The sequence below is a fragment of the Scatophagus argus genome, chromosome 16 (assembly GCF_020382885.2).
Source record: "Scatophagus argus isolate fScaArg1 chromosome 16, fScaArg1.pri, whole genome shotgun sequence".
In the NCBI taxonomy this organism is placed as follows: Eukaryota; Metazoa; Chordata; class Actinopteri; family Scatophagidae; genus Scatophagus; species Scatophagus argus.
Genome location: NC_058508.1, coordinates 6,379,689 through 6,395,855, shown reverse-complemented (window position 1 = coordinate 6,395,855; position 16,167 = coordinate 6,379,689). Strand labels below are relative to the sequence as shown.

The window sequence follows — 16,167 nt, the reverse complement described above, 5'->3', positions numbered from 1 at the left end:
TCTGTTTTATGTAACCTGTTTGTGTCCTGGGACACAGCCTGTTTGGAAACATTCAGGAGGAGGTGGTGAAAGATGCAGACAGCGTGAGGAATCAGCAGCAGCAGCACGTCCAACAGTACAGCTGCACCTTGGACGAGTGCTTCCAGCTCTACACCAAAGAGGAACAGGTAGTAAGCCTGTTATCATTTCATACCTGCAACACCCAGTGGCTCTATTAAGAGTCCTGACAAGATTGTTCTTGTACCACTGTGACTAACACTACGAAAAAACATGTTTATAGTGGCAGCAGTTTTTGCAGTTCTGCAGCAGATATTGTTATCGATAGTACGTTTTATTTTGATGTCTCTGCCAGAACATATTTCTTAACAGGAATAGTGTGAAATAAATTTAGAATGAGGAATTATTTAAGGTGCTCTGTCTTTTTGTTTCTATGAAAGGCACACTCGCACACATTTCTGTGCACTACAGGGGGCAGTCATGCATATGAACAGTTGGTGGCTTTAAAGACAACAACATGTGATAGTGAAAGAGGAGACCAAGAGGAAAACTGCAAGAACAAAACACTTTTATAATGTGTTTTAGGTGTTTTTAAGAGTCTAAGTTTTAGATCAGCTTAAAGGATTCACCCAATGGCTTTGGTGAGAAATAATAAATAGATTAAGAAAGGGAAAAAAGTGTCAATGGATAAAATAAGTATTTGTGTGGATAAGTAGAAGTTATATATGGTCCACAAGTGGACCATATATAACAGGAGCCTCATTTGACTGATGAAGACAAAAACAACCAGGATAAATAAGGACTGTGTTTGTACACACTCTCCTCAGGCTTTACAGGGGCCAGTAAAAGACAGTTTGACAGATTTTGAGTAGGCAGTTGCCATCATGTTGATTCATCACCTGCAGTTGTCATGTAAAACCATCCATTTGGTTCGGCTCTTCAACAATCAGTAAATTCACTTCAGTTGAATTTATTTATATCGTGCTAAATCACAGCAAAGATTGCTTCATGACACTTTCTAAAAAGAGTTTAGTGAGTTATATTAATATTTTTTAGGTCAGTTTAGCAGAAACCGTTACTGTTTGTTTATTTCAGGTTCTGTCTAAAATATGTTGCCCAGATATTCATTCATATGTTCCTAATAGAAAGTACTTCTGAAGTGAAGAAAAATTAAGATGTGGCTAATGATTTAGCCTCATGTCATTGTCAACAAAAAAAGCAACAATGTGTACATGATCACCGAGAGCAAATTACAGTTCGTGCACTTCTCTTTCCTGACTTGCAGCTCAGCTGAGCAGTTAATCTGACATCCAAAATCAACCAATGTCACCAAAACAATTCAACAGGTCTTGTACCAGGACTCTCCCAACAAGGAATTAAACAAGGTGCTCAGTGATGTAAGGCCTAATGAGTGATTTATATTTTGTTGTTGTTTTTGCATATGCACTTCAAATCTAATTTACAGTAATTTTGTGCTTTATTACTTTTGAACCTAAATGTAATCGTTTTTAAATTGGTCTGAAACGTGCAGGATGCAGTGTACTTAAACAAACTTAAGGTGGAGTCTGAGAGTGAGAAAACAGTTGACAAATTTGACAGATGTGGTCACTGCCTGTATTTTGTTTGCTCAGTACAGAGCGACTGCTGTTGCACTGACTGTTGGTCCTGATGTTACCTTGTGTCACCACCCAGTGGTGCTGCAGGCACACATGCGGTGCTGCTGTCAGTCTGCATGATGTCAAGGCTCGCCTGTCGCTCTGAACGGGCCAGCTAACTGCCTTTCAGCCCTGATGTGCAAACATCGGTGACTCACACGCTAAGCCGTCAAAGATGAAAACATGTTGTTATCATTATTGTCTTCTTTGAATTTTTGAATCCACAGCTCACCTGTATTCTGACACACATGCAAACTCAATATAATAAAATTAAACACACTCAATTAGCATGGCAGTTTACTACTGCCACTCTGAAAGAAGAACAAGATGTTTGCCAAGAGCAAGAGAATCATCCTCATTGTAAACTTTAAATGCGCAACCTTGTTGAATACAGTGAATCATCACTGTTCAGTTTTCAAGGTGGTAGTTACATGAAGGTAGGAAAAGTGAACAAAAGTAAGCCAAAAGTAGCCATGGCAACAGCTTCTAAATGTACTTCCTGTATTGAGTCAAGATGATTTGGTCTGTAAAGAGGTTTCAGTCATACATCATTTTGAAGAATATGATTAAGTGAGTAACACCAAGGGGGTTCAGATGATGATTTACTAGGATAAGGTAGTATAGAAGGGTGGCTTTTGGTGCTCTTGCAGGTTGATAAACAGTGAGACGGTTCTGTTCAGTGCATTTTGTGTCTATTTCATCTTCTTCCTTCCTTGCCTCTCCCCCACCAGCTTGCCCCAGATGATGCCTGGAAGTGTCCTCACTGCAAGCAGCTGCAGCAGGGCATGGTGAAGATGAGTCTGTGGACGCTTCCAGATATCCTCATCCTCCACCTGAAGCGCTTCAGACAGGTGGGAGAGCGGAGGAACAAGCTCACCACATTCGTGCACTTCCCCCTGGCGGGCCTGGACATGGCACCTCACATGGTGAACCGCAACCACGGCACCCACCCGCCTCCTCTCCAGCCTGGCTGGAAAGCGTCCAGGCGACCTGATCTGGTCCCTCCCGACTTCCTGTACGATTTGTATGCTGTGTGCAACCACCACGGAGGAATGCACGGTGGACATTACACAGGTCTGAATAACGTATACCTTCTGAGGAAAGGCACTTCTAGTAATAATAAGAGCAGTTACTTTGTGTATGTATCACTCTTTAAACAAATGTGTGAAAGATAAATCACGATAAAACCAAATACAACCAATAACAACAAATTAATAAGATAGAAATGAGATCAAGGAAAAGATTTCTGTCCTTTCAACAGCCACCAGTGTAAGTTTTCTCTTTCTGTCATTTTTGTGATTGCAGCCTTCTGTAGGAACTCTGTGGACGGTCAGTGGTACAGTTATGATGACAGCAGTGCCGAGCCAGTTCCAGAGGCGGAGGTGTGCACACGTGGAGCCTACATCCTCTTCTACCAGAGGAGAAACACCATCCCACCTTGGTCTGCCAGTTCCTCAGTCACTGGTTAGCCCTTTCAAATTCCCTGTCACTCAGTGGAACCTGCTTTACATCCTTTTGGTAAAATATAGAAAAATATGAAGGTTGGAGCATGATTACATGTCATAATACATACTATACATACTATATTTTTTTTCATCATTCAACAGTGTGGCCTGCAAATTCTGCCATTTTCCCTCTGCAATTTCAGCCTGTTGGAATCGATTAATGTACCACAGCAGCCTCAGTGTGCATTTTTGATATAATCTCTGTTTTTTAGCCCATTTGTGAGGGTTCCCAGTGGTTGCAGAGAAAAGCTGACCTGTTCTCAGCAAATGTCTCCATTTCCTGGAGTCACAGTAGCATTCATCTTTGTGGTTTCAGCATAATAAGGGTATTCACAGATCAGATGGATGGCTAATGGATGGTGCCCTGTGATCACATTCAGTTTTCAGAATTGTTTCTTCTCTCTGACCACGACATTTGTGGGAACAGTAGATGTACATGTTCTATGACTGACCTTGGCTTGTTTTTGAACAGAAGTGCAACAAAAACACCAGCTCTGATCTCTTTTCCTTCTTTATGCAGGGTCCACCAGCTCATCCACTTCTGACCACTGGCTGGTTCGGCTGGCGGGGGACAGTAACAAGGACAGCGTAGTCTCAGGAGGACCCATCCCTGGACCTCAAGGGCCTATACAGGCCCCAGAGTCTCCTGAGCTGCCAGTGTTTGGGGAGGAACCCCTAAAAACAGTAGAAACAAGTAGGTATCTAGAGTAGCATGAACAGTATAATATGATTTCATTGCTTTTACACTCCTCCCTAAAGAAAACACTGAAAATAATGTGTGTAAAATAATATACTTCAAAATTAAAGCCACAGCTGTGATGCAGCTAAACGATAAACAATGAGGCCAATATCTGTGAGGTAAAATTGTGAACATTAACTCTCCTCTTACATGCTGCATCCAACCCTGTGAATCTATCCTACATGTGAAAACAATTTCAATTCAGAGCAGGAATGGCAGACCCCACCAGTATCGATGAAAACCAGACCAAAACCAAGACCAGTTTGGAGATGTTTTTGCTTCAAAGTGAATTAAAGATTTCTTCCTGAAAATTTAATTTAGATCATTTTCATGCTTGTATATGTTACATGTTATACACATACATGTTATTAAGCAAAGTAGTAGTAGGTAGATGGTGGTAACATACCGTGTCTTTTCCTCTAGATGGGTTTGAAGCAAAGCCATTTGTCCGTGGGACCCAAGGCAGGAGTGTCAGCATGAGATCACCAACTAAATCCAAGGAGGCTCTGAGCAAAGTTCTGCCACTGCGGTGGTCTTTTGCCTCCAAGGACCGCATTAAACACCCAGTTCAGACCCAGCCTGGAGAGCTGGTGGAGTACCTGGAGTCTGGGCGTCGGCCACGATGTACCAAAGACCCTATCATCACACTGGTGGCCACCCCACCACAAAGGAATGGCCAGGCAAAATCATTTGAAGTAGGACATGACTGCAGCTCGCCTAGTGGTAGCAGTCTTAGTTGTACAGAGAGACCCAGCTCCGACACATGCTACTCCCCTAAACTACCAGCTGGACAGAGCAGACCTTGTGTGGAAAGAATCATCAACCATGGAGTCTGTAACAACAGCAGTGTCAAAGCTAGAGATTATGGGTCTCTGAGGCAGAGGTCATCTAAGAAAGTAAAGCAGGACCAGGGCAGCCCCCTGGACCTCCAGATTCAACTTCAGAAAGGAGCCATTCTAATGGGTCATATCAGCCACAGTGCACCCCCAAGCAGAGATTCCACACTGAGAAAGAACAAGGTCCAAACCGGGGTGACATACAGGGCACAAAAAGACTTGCTACAGATGGTCCTTCAGCCTGATGAAAGGAGAGGGCAGAGGGCGCAGGAGGGCCGCAGCCACGACAGCCTCTTGTCTTTTTTCAAACCAGGCTTCATGAAGAAAGACATGCCTGGCTCACCAATCAAGGGACAAGACAGGCGTCTGAACGGCCACGGACAACTGGGAAAGCTTGCAAGCAGTAATTTAGCCAAACTGTCACTCTCCAATGGAACTCTGACCACAGTGGCACAAGAAGGGAGGAAGGCCAATGTCACCCCAAGCTGTGACGCCCATAACTGCAAAGTACACCTAGTGAACGGACAGGCTGGGATTCACGACCCAGTAGACATTAAGCGTGCTCACAGCTCTAGTAACATCCAGACCAAGCTGGATGTGACGTTCCGCAGGTGTGCCTCCCTGCAGAGGAACGGCGATGTAGTGGCACCTCCAGCCCACCGCATCCTGCTGTCGGACAAGCCCGGCTACTCCACCCTGCAGCGGACTCGTTACAGCACCACCTCACTGGGTAGGCACAGACCTGTCGCTGAGTCCACAGGCAAGGATAAACTACTTTTACCATAGATACAAAATTATAAGAGCCATTGAGGTTTACCCTGTGTCCAGCACAAATGGAACAAAATTAGAGCGGAGGGTTGAGGTTTTGCTTCTGGCGCCAGTAGTTATAGAACACCAGCCTTGTGCAAAAATCATAAATTTGTCACTATGGTAATCAAAGTAACATTTACGACGGAAGCAGAATTTGATTTGGAAGCTTATCTGACAGAATAACCTGAATGCTTTAAATTGCAACAAATGCAGCCTCAGTTTTCAATTATCCTAAGTGTAAAGCTAAGTGTGTTTAAATATGATCATTTTAATCCTACTTCAGTGACTGTTTACCATGTGACTGATGGCTTTGTGTTTCCATTTTAAGTGCCTCTGTGACTGTTGAACACTTGGACCTCTCTACTGATTCCTAAACACGGCGCCCAGAGAAGCTCCCAGCAGGAGGCATCGCTGGAAATAAAGTCTATCTTCTCGCTCCCCTTCATAGTACTGTTATAAGTTCTTACCTGTGTGTGTCTTAAACTAAATCTATGCAGAGCTGAGTTAACTGAGGAGAAAAACCGCTGTAAGATTTGTTTTCCCTTATTTTGTTTTAAAAGCAGTGTGCTGTTAATACATGGATTTATTTTGACCAACATTTGAAAAGTTGGTTAGGTGAATTGGAATGTTTTTAGCCCATTATACTTTGAGAAAACCAACATCTGTTCAGAAGGCAGGAAATCAACCTGAACATGTTTGTTATGCATTGGAATCCATTCAGCTCATACAGTTTACAGATAATGGATTATGACACATTTAACATGTCAGATTGTTAAAAATTGCAAAAAGTACTAACATCTGCATTGTAAATGAACTGCTACAACATAATTTTCATGTTATATTACCAGTGTGCTTTCTTTAAATCAAATTTCCATATTTTGCTGCATGGGCAGGGCTTACATTGCAAGTTAAATTGTTATTGCAGGAACAATTAAATTGAATCATACTGGCAGCAAGCAGAGATTTATTTCTGTGTTTCAGGCAATAATTCAGAAAACAGTCTACGACTTGTAACACATCAGACTGCTAAACCATGGGAGAGGTTTGTGGATTTTTATTTGTTCTGACTAAGAAATCTATTGCCCACCCCTGAAGCTTGCAGAGCAATAAAAGAGCACTTCTGTATTAGCACCTCTGCTTAGCGACAATGTGAATTTTTATCTGTTCCACTGGAGTTGGGTTTTAATTGTTGCCCATTCGAAGCAAGGCTCAGTTTGAGGCAGTTCTCTCAGTTCTCTCGTGAACAGAGGATTCACGCTTTTTGAACTGAACACCACCCACATTTATTCTTTCCCCTGCAGCCAGGGGAGATGTGATGAGTCCAAACGGTAATCTGTGCTTCGTCACATTCATCAGCTGTTATCATGTAGCCACCACAGACGGTGGAGCAGGTCATGATGCTCCCAACGCCTGTTTAATGTTTTCACAGTCTTCAGTTGTAACCACAATTTCTGTGTCTGTTCAAGGCTCTTTTGTTTACTTATGTGTTGTAAATCTGTCACTGGGGTTTGCTGGGGAATGTAAAAATGCGAGCCTAGATCGTTAGCGTATTCACATTTCATGTTGTGCCATTCAGCATCACTGTTTAACAACACTTTACCAAAATGAAATGATAGTGAATGAAGGATGTTTCTGAGACATTATTTGGGAAATATATTTTATTATTAACTTTTTTAAAAGTCTACATTTTGTACCTGATGTGTAATTATGTAATTTAAGTACCAGATTAAAACTGTATGTTTCAGGTTACTCTTTAAAGTCGGATTAATGTGAATTGGAGACGACACACGAAGGTCCCTGTCCTGGACTGTCTATAATGTCTGCTTGATGTGCTGCAAGTTTTATGGATTGCAAATTAAACACAACTTTTCTCACAAATGAATTCATTGTAGCTGCATGATGTATGAGCAAAATTTCAGTCTGTGTATCTCATCATTCTCAGTTCTGAATCAGTTGTGTGTGTTTTTTTTAGAAGTCGAGGCTGCGTCTCCTCAGTGAATAACGTACTCTGATAGGGTCAAGCAAATGTACAGCTAGAATAGAGCTATTATGAAGGCGTGTTTCCAAGAAACACAGTCAAATGAGGCCAGAGCTTGATATGTAGCCATGGTGTTTTGAATGAATAGAGTGTGTGGTAGGCAAAGAAAGGAAACTGCTGGGGGTCAGAGGATGGATCCTCAATGTTTAGCACCACACAGGGGCTGAACAAAAAAAAATAGATGTTATAGAATGGCTTTATCTAACTCACAAAAGATGCTATTAAAAAAAATCTAAAAGCTTTCGTTTTACTGAAAGTTTTTATTTAAAGGTTGGTGTCATTGGTTAACAAAAGACTAGGAGGCAACAAGATTCATTTAAAAGCATCCGCTGGTTATAATCACAGTGTGTTGGCCAATGTGAGACAATGTGCAACAAAGACCGAGAGTTTCCACCTTTTCCACTTGAAAGTCTTTGGACTGTGTGAGGAAGCCAGAGCACCCAGAGGAAGCCCACGCAGACACAGGAAAGAGCAGGCCACCTCCACACAGCAGCCTTACTGCTTTGAGGCCACAGTGCTCAGAAGCATACAGACTGTGTCCAATATTCATAACTATCAAAACCTGGTTTCTATGATCTATGCAGTGTGTTCTCAGTGTGTATATAAATTATATGCATGATATTCAATTTACAAACCATTTGCATAAAGTGTGACCTTTATTTATTATTGTAATTTTGATTTGGCTTGTGAGGTCATCCTGATGCATATGAATGTAATTAGATGACTAAAATGTCTCTGGTCAGTTTATTTCATGTGTCACTCCCATTTCCAGTTCTTTTCAGAGGCAGAGACAGAGACCTGTTGGCAAGTACACGAGCTCCATAGGTCATGCTGGACAGCACCACCATCAGGATAAATGAGCAAATTGTCCGGAGGTATGACGTTGAACGTTTCCATAAAGATGAACTATTCATTGTTTAATGTGTTACACTGATCAACATTAAAACCACTGACAGGTGAAATTAATAATACAATGCAATGTTCTGCGAGGAAACCTTTTGGGTTCTGGCAATCATGTGGATGACACCCACCTAAATCCCTCCTCCCACCTGGAGGCCCCACCACTGACGGGTCAGAGCTGTTTTGGGAGGACAAGGAGAACCTACAAAATATTAAGCTTGTAGTTTTAATGTTGCGTCTGATCAGCATATGCGCTCATTGTCAAATCATAGCCTTCTTTCACTCACTGGCAGCTATAATATGCTTTTCACCACGCATCTCAGCCTCCACGGCAACCTTCATCAGCAAACCTCAGTTATCTGAACTCACTGATGTGATCACCATTGTGATGTGAAAACAGTCCACACTATGTAATGCACAATGATCTGTAGGTTAATGCATATTCTTTATGTAAATGAAAGGCCCAGATAATCGGTGTGTTAGCGGAGGCAGCTACACTGAACGTATATTGGCTTATTGATCCAATGTTTCAAACCGTGACGCTTATAAGAAGCTTGTGGCACAATAATGTCAACCATTACAGCACTGATGGAGCCAATCAGGGACTCTGTATACATTTGTTATGTATTTTGTTGCTTATCTTTTAATTAAATAAGAGGGTGTTGAACAGTTAAACAGAGGTCCTGTTAATGTGTAGGTGTGAGCGGCTAGGTGCTGATCTTTATTACACAGTAGTTATCCAGTTACTGTGTTTACATCTTGGAATGTACATATATCAGGGGTTAGCAACAATATCAACACACATAGACAGCCTAATGTCCTTTGTTCCATATGTTGTTCCAACATGGCGCAAAATTTGTTTTGATTACGAAAGTAAACACAGAGTTTGTGCTTTATCGTTATATTCCCAAAGCTGCAGCAGGAGGAGCAGGCTGGCAGCAGGACAGTGGACGGAGCTGCTAATCAAAGGTACAATATTAGAAAATGTTTTCACAGCTTCCACAGAACCTTACCGAAAACTGGAGGCTAACAGAGAAGAGGTGCGCTGCAGCCTCTAATGCTTTCTTTGATACCGGAGGAAACAGCAGTCAGTATCTTTGGTGCATAAATTTCCTTTCTGGATAATCTCGTTATCACTGGTACACACACACAGTATGGGCTGCGAAGGAGAATGTCGGGTTGTACACGTGAATTTCAAAATGACACAGGCTACAATTGAAATATGACTTCCTGAAAGTACATTTCTCAGCAGTGCAACCTTCTCCGCTGCTTTTCCTTTAATTCATCCATTTCATCCAGCCATGCCAGATGTGTAGACAGAAAATTCACCTACCACATCTGATGCCATTAAAACTGGAGGAAGACTAAACTTCTTCACGTGTCAATCTATGATTCCACACTGAAAATTGTTAATAGCACAGATTCAATGCATGTCATGACACACCATTACAGAGGTTTCAGTCAGTCTGGATGTGGCCGAAGCTGCTGACTGGCTACATGTGCAGAATCTTAGTTTTAATGTGAGTTACCTTCACTGATATATGTTCATAATGTCAAGTAACATTTAATCATCGTCTTTATGGTATAATGTAAAGCATTGCCCTACCGTCCACTTTTCATATATTAACAACATTTCCTCCACCTAACCTTACCAAACACACCCTGGCAGTTGATGTTTTCGCAGTACAACATTTCACAGACACAAGCAAAAGGAAGAGAAAGCATCAAAAGAAAAAAGGAAATCCCCATATACAATCAAATGCCTTTATCTTCAAAGTATGACAAGAAAGAGGTAGAGAAGCGAGCGATTTCCTGACCAGCAAAATTGTTCTTTGGGCCAAAAGTCATGGGAATGCAATCATGTCAGACTGATTTGTATTTAGATTAAAATTTTCATCTGCTACACTTAAAAGCAGACACAATCTTAATGTCCACTGTCCATGAGTTCCCAAGAGGGTGGTGGTAGTTGTTCTCTTATTATTAACTTAGATGTTCAGAGCCACAGTGCTCAAATGACTCACAAACAAATAGTTTACTATGTGATTTACTTCCATCTATTTTATTTAATTCAAACTATTCCTTTAAACCTGTTTATTCATGCATACAGTTGTTTATTGCAGTCAAAGAGTTAAAGCAAGGCATCTGGACTTGTGAAGACTGACTTGAACACATTTCACTGCTAAAGTTTTAGTTTCACTCAGTCACACCCACTGAGGTATATATACTTGTTCCCCACATAACACTTTCTTCAGAACTGATGAAGCTGCTTGGATTAGCGGTGAAACGTCTTCAAGTCAATCTTCACAAGTCCAGACGCCTTGCTTTAACTCTTTGAGTGAATATGACCTGGATGACTGAGAATCTTCCCAGATCTGTTTATTGCAGGCATTTTGATTCAAGAATGTCTTTTCAGCTGGCAAGGACAAGACATTGGGGGTCAATTTTATTCATCTTTTTAATAGCCACACATCATTTGTGAGGCGAAAAAAACAGTCAGTTTATTGATGGCTACGCAGATACGAATCTGTGCTGTGGACACTGTGAACAGACAGCATGAATACAGCCAAAGCGGAGATTGGTCTCAGCCAGTGGATCAAGCTCATTATGTGAGGGTAATTGCTGTCTTTTCTCCTGCAGAGGCTGGTGCAGTGGCCGGTGGTGTTTTGTTTTCCTGAGGCCGTTGCTGCCGTTGTCATGATCACTAAACGGCTTCATCATTCAAAATCAATGGGAAAGCAGACATTTTCCTGTGTTTCATATTACAGAACTGCAGTAATATAATATTTCTTATAATGAAGTCTGAAGTTCTGCAAGCATCTCTCAACATCTCTTATGCCAAAGATCATCATTTTCAAGGTTTGTTGTTGTTCCATCAGTGCTAAAATATTTAAATTTTTATTTAATATTCATGACACAGCTCTTTTATATACATTTACGGAACGATGTGTGTGTCCATTTTTTCTTCTGGCTTGAAAGCGTGTGATGGGGAAAATTGTGCAGCGCTAATTTGTATTGATCATCTGGGATGAGTTTTCTCTAAGCTAAATTTAAAATCCGTACAGACCTCTCTAAAGAAAGAATTTGTTGGTTTATGAAGCGGGTTTGCTGCTCTCAGAAACGACTGCTTAACGCTGTCAGTTCGTGTCTCTTTGTTGTCATTTCTGTCTATTTGTAGTGGTTCAACTGACTTTTATAACCACAGTCACTTTAAACTAAGTCCATCCATCAGTGCCTCAATTTGTTTTTTTAATTTCTTTTACACTTTTATTATGACTTTTCATGTGTTGTGAAAATAAACACCCAACTCAGAGATATTTCATGACTTGCTGCTCAGTGGTTCAAGCTTCAAAATATAAGACAATGAGTGAACTCTGAAAGGAGGAAATCTCTTTTCACACCTGTGTCAAAACCGTGTGCCAGGAACGAGTAAAGTATCACATAAATGTTCTGCATCTGTTTCGCTTGTGGAGGGAATAATTAAATACAAGATTGCCTTTTTAATAGCTGCGCTGTTAAATCACATACAAATATTCAATAATGCTTTAGATTAAAGACCAGACATGACCGACGCAGCGTTGAATCTGTTAGTATCTTTAGTATCTGAGGCTGTGTTCCTCAGGGGCACCGTTTGGCCTGCTCAGTGGAAAAGCTTGGAGGATGATAGAGTTCAAGTATTTTATAAATCTGCTGTCATTTATTTCCTATTTTTTCATATGCATGAACAGCAAAACACTGCAGCCATTGAAAAATGTCAGTGATTGCAATGTATCAAAATAGAATATATGAAACATGACTTCACGTCTACTCTAATGATAAACTAACTTTAAACTTTCGAATGCACTCTTGCGTCCATGACAGAGCAGTTCTGAGGTCAAAAGCACAGGTAAACAGAACATTTGTCTCAGCTACCACAGTGGGATCTGTCCACTCCCAGGGCTTTTTCTAAGCGGTCCTCAGCAAAAAGGGAAATCATTTATTTTCACTCTAACTACATCCATAATTCACACAATGGCAGAATGTATGTCTATTTTATTCATGGGTGTCTCATACATTTTGTAATAAAACATCTAAAAGAGGAAAAACACATCAGATGGGGGGCCCTGGGACCAACTCTTATCAAGCGGGTGACTGCAGTATAATTTGTGTTGATTTAGGGGTTCTTATTGTGAAAGAACCACTGGGGTCTGGCACACTGGTGACATGCGTGGGCTGGTCATGATCTTATCAGAACAGGTACCGATACGACACGTCTTTTGTCTCTAACTTCACATCCTGTTCCCTTCTGGTAGGTATTTCTTCAATGTATAACAAATAATGACACTCTAAATTCAATTAAGTTCCTCTGCAAGCTGTTCAGCAAACACCTGCTATTATTTCATTAGCTAGTCTAATTTAAAAAAAAAAAAGTGCACAGCTAAATGCACACAGTATGTTCACTTACTGAATAATCATAATCATGATAAAAGCAAATCTGACTTTAGACTCCAGACTGTGACTAACTCAAAGCATCAGGACAGAGAAATGTTTCCTCTGGTGCCTGTCTATGTCCAGTTACCTCCATCAGTGCCTGGTGCTCCTGGCTTTATCGCATTCATCGTTTTTCAAAGTAATGAATGGTTCTTTGATTCCTAGCGTTTGAATCACCTGTCACACTTCATAAATGACTTTGCATCCCACTGAATGGAGACATTTGAACACTTAATTAACAGTATGCTTATATAATTATAAGAAAAATGTTTGCAAAAGCCTTTATGGATTTCTTTTTAATCTCACAAAGTAAATGTGCTTCTAAAGACAGAGCGTGCCAAACAAAATTAATAAGTCCTTTATTGTTGAGTATTGTGTAAATCTGTGTCTCCCGGAGTACAATATAACAGTTACAACATGCAGCAAGTTACAGTAGACATGCCAAAATGTACATCTTGTGGTCACAGTACACGCACAGAGACACCTGCTATATATGCATGCAATGACCCATCAAACATACAATTTCTCTGCCACAATAGAGATCTAATTACAACATTTAAAGAGCCACACAGATAATGTGTTTTTCTCTTCAGATGATGACTGGCTGTTACGGTCAGGGCTCTCTGGGACAAAACCACGATACAATTTCAAACTGTATGATAGACGCACTTGAACTGCACTATCAATTCTGTAATCCATCAACACTAATCGACGACTGCAACATAACATATGATATATATACATAACATAACAGCTAACACAATCAAATGCTGTTAAAAAGTATATCTACAGGATATTTCAAATCACATAAGCTGATATGTTGAGGTGCAGGATCAGTGTTTACAGAACCATGTGACTGATGCTATTTGAAAATAACAAATGGAGCTGGATTCAAATTTATCATTAGTTTGTAGCCCTTTATTTTGTTACATCTGATGGAATAAGGTCTTCTTTTAGCTCTTTTAAACTGCTGAGCTACAGTTGACTATTTCAAATCAGAACTGTTTTTAAAAAGATACAGACAAACAATAATGATTAATCAAGCTGTTAATACTCAGTAAACAACAGGGGGGTTTAAGTCACTCATTATGCTTAATTATGAATTTGCCTTTGCTGTTTTGCTACAATGACTGATTTTCTGTAGCCTAAACATGTTGTTTACCACAAGACACAAGAATTCATCTATCGTTCCTTTTTTCTCATTTTGCTAGAAGGGTGATTAAATATAACTTCTCCTCATGTTACATGAAATGTCACAGATTCTATCACCACTTTGCACATATATGTACTTTATAGTCCAGTAGAGTCCCATTTGGAACGGTAACCTCCTCTTCATTATGTCTTTGTGGAAACAGAAGTGTTTGCAGAGGGAATAAGAGTGGGTGGTGGTAGGTGGTGATTCGTTGTCCTCATGGATGGCCAGATAAATATCCATCTCAGTGCACAGCCACAGTGACAGGCAGCATGTTTTGAAGTAGTTCCCTTGATGAGTGTATGTGAGATAGATGAAAGCTGTCCGGTGCTGTCCTCAGACTCATGCTGCCATCAGCCAGTGCAGGGGCAACTCTGAAACCCCTGTGGGATGGCCGAACGGCTACAATGAACTGCCTCTTAAAAGTTTCACTTAATACAATGTATATGAATGGGTTAATGCAGCTGTTGGCATAGCCCATGCTGATGGCAATGTTGTAGGCATACAGAAAGGCAAAGGTGGGCCGCTGCACTCCAAGGTGGACCAACTGCAAAATGTAGTAGGGGGCCCAGCAAGTGAAGAATGCCAGACATATGGCCACTGCCATACGGGTCACCTTTCTCGTCCGCACCCTCAGGCTGCGCTGAGGCAGTGGACCAACTGTAGCTGACATGTTTTGGAGAATCTTGAAGAAGACCCCACAGATGACCACCCAAGGCAGAGCAAAAGCCAAGAAGAATTGGTAGAGGGTGAACCAATATGTATCCGTGGCTGGGTTGGGCAGCAGGAGGGCACAGCCCACTGAGCCATCCTTGAGACTCATGAGCCCTGTGTACATCCAGATCGGAGTGATGGAGACCAGAGAAAACACCCACACCAGAGCTACTGCCACCCCAGCCACCGAGGGGGTTCGAACATGTTTGAAACGGATGGGATGGACAGTGGCCAGGTAGCGATCTAGAGTCATCACAGTCAGGATGTATGTGCTGACAATCTGGCTGTTAGAATCGAGCGCCGTGATGACAGTGCACATGGTGCCGCCAAAGCACCAGGAGCCATTTCCCACAAGCTGGTGGATGAGAAACGGCATGCCGAGGAGGAAGAGGAGGTCTGCGATGGATAAGCTGAAGATAAATATGTCTGGTACTGTTTGTTGGGACCAGAACTTGGTTTTCTTCACAATGGTGTAAATTACAATGCAGTTTCCAAAGATCCCAAAGACACAGATGACACCAAAGATGCCTGGCATGAGCACATTGTTATACTGCTCATGTTCTGGGACACAAACAGAATACTCTTTGTTAGTCACTTATAACAAGTAGTAAATCCTTCTATCTGTCATTCTTCTTCACAAACATCCTCTGTTTCAGTTTATGTTTAAGCTACTGGATTTGACCCAAAAAAACCACTGATCCATTCTTAAATTCTTCTAATTTGCTCATGATAATTTTGCATGTCTGACACAGTGCTGATATTGTGTCACTTCAAGAAGTTCATTTATAAAAAGAAGAAGAAACAAACAACCTACCTCCTCCTCGATTCTCCGACGAACTGAAGGATGAAAAAGATGAATTCGAAATAAAGCCAAAGTCCATCCCAAACAGCTTTTAGTTGTCTTTCTCTAAAATAGCCTGCGCTGTACAGCATAAAAGAATGATAATACAAAATATAAAATAAAGTCAAATTAGACACAGGGTATCAGGAGAACAGCAGCAAAAGAGGATAAAGAGGTTTGGGGGTTTTAAAATGCTCGTAGTATTAGTTTATGAGTTTGACGGGGATGTAACGCGTGTTATTCAGGACTTCATTGATGCACGCGATAACTAAAAAACGCACCTAAGAAGAAAAACGTGCGCCGACGTCACACACTCGTCATTCTGTAATTTAACTCAAAGGGGCAGTGCGCTCAAACCTCACAACACCCACATTTCTCATTACTGGTACTATATTCTGTCATTCTGCTTCACTCGACGGGACAAAAATGGTGTCAGTAAGTAAGGTTAATTATCTGGGAATCGCTACATGGTG

General features: G+C 41.1%; 2 protein-coding genes across 3 annotated transcripts in view; one reads left to right on the top strand and one right to left on the bottom strand.

Moving 5' to 3' along the window:
• LOC124072817 (ubiquitin carboxyl-terminal hydrolase 43-like) overlaps window positions 1-7,424 on the top strand; it is a 58,370-nt gene extending 50,946 nt beyond the window's left edge. For both annotated transcript variants that reach the window (XM_046414519.1, XM_046414520.1), the window contains exons 11-16: window positions 38-167; window positions 2,384-2,726; window positions 2,958-3,116; window positions 3,678-3,851; window positions 4,320-5,462; window positions 5,871-7,424. In XM_046414519.1, coding sequence (XP_046270475.1) covers window positions 38-167; window positions 2,384-2,726; window positions 2,958-3,116; window positions 3,678-3,851; window positions 4,320-5,462; window positions 5,871-5,881 — 1,960 coding nt within the window. In that variant the 3' untranslated portion in view covers window positions 5,882-7,424. The remainder of the gene's footprint in view (window positions 1-37; window positions 168-2,383; window positions 2,727-2,957; window positions 3,117-3,677; window positions 3,852-4,319; window positions 5,463-5,870) is intronic.
• A 6,529-nt stretch (window positions 7,425-13,953) lies between these two features.
• On the bottom strand, window positions 13,954-16,009 carry LOC124073385 (melanin-concentrating hormone receptor 1-like). The gene is made up of 2 exons (XM_046415540.1): window positions 15,668-16,009; window positions 13,954-15,414 (listed from the first exon to the last, which is right to left on the bottom strand). The coding sequence occupies exons 1-2, from the start codon at window positions 15,732-15,734 to the stop codon at window positions 14,384-14,386; spliced, it is 1,098 nt and encodes a 365-aa protein (XP_046271496.1). The 5' UTR covers window positions 15,735-16,009; the 3' UTR covers window positions 13,954-14,383.
• Between the last annotated feature and the right edge of the window lie 158 nt (window positions 16,010-16,167).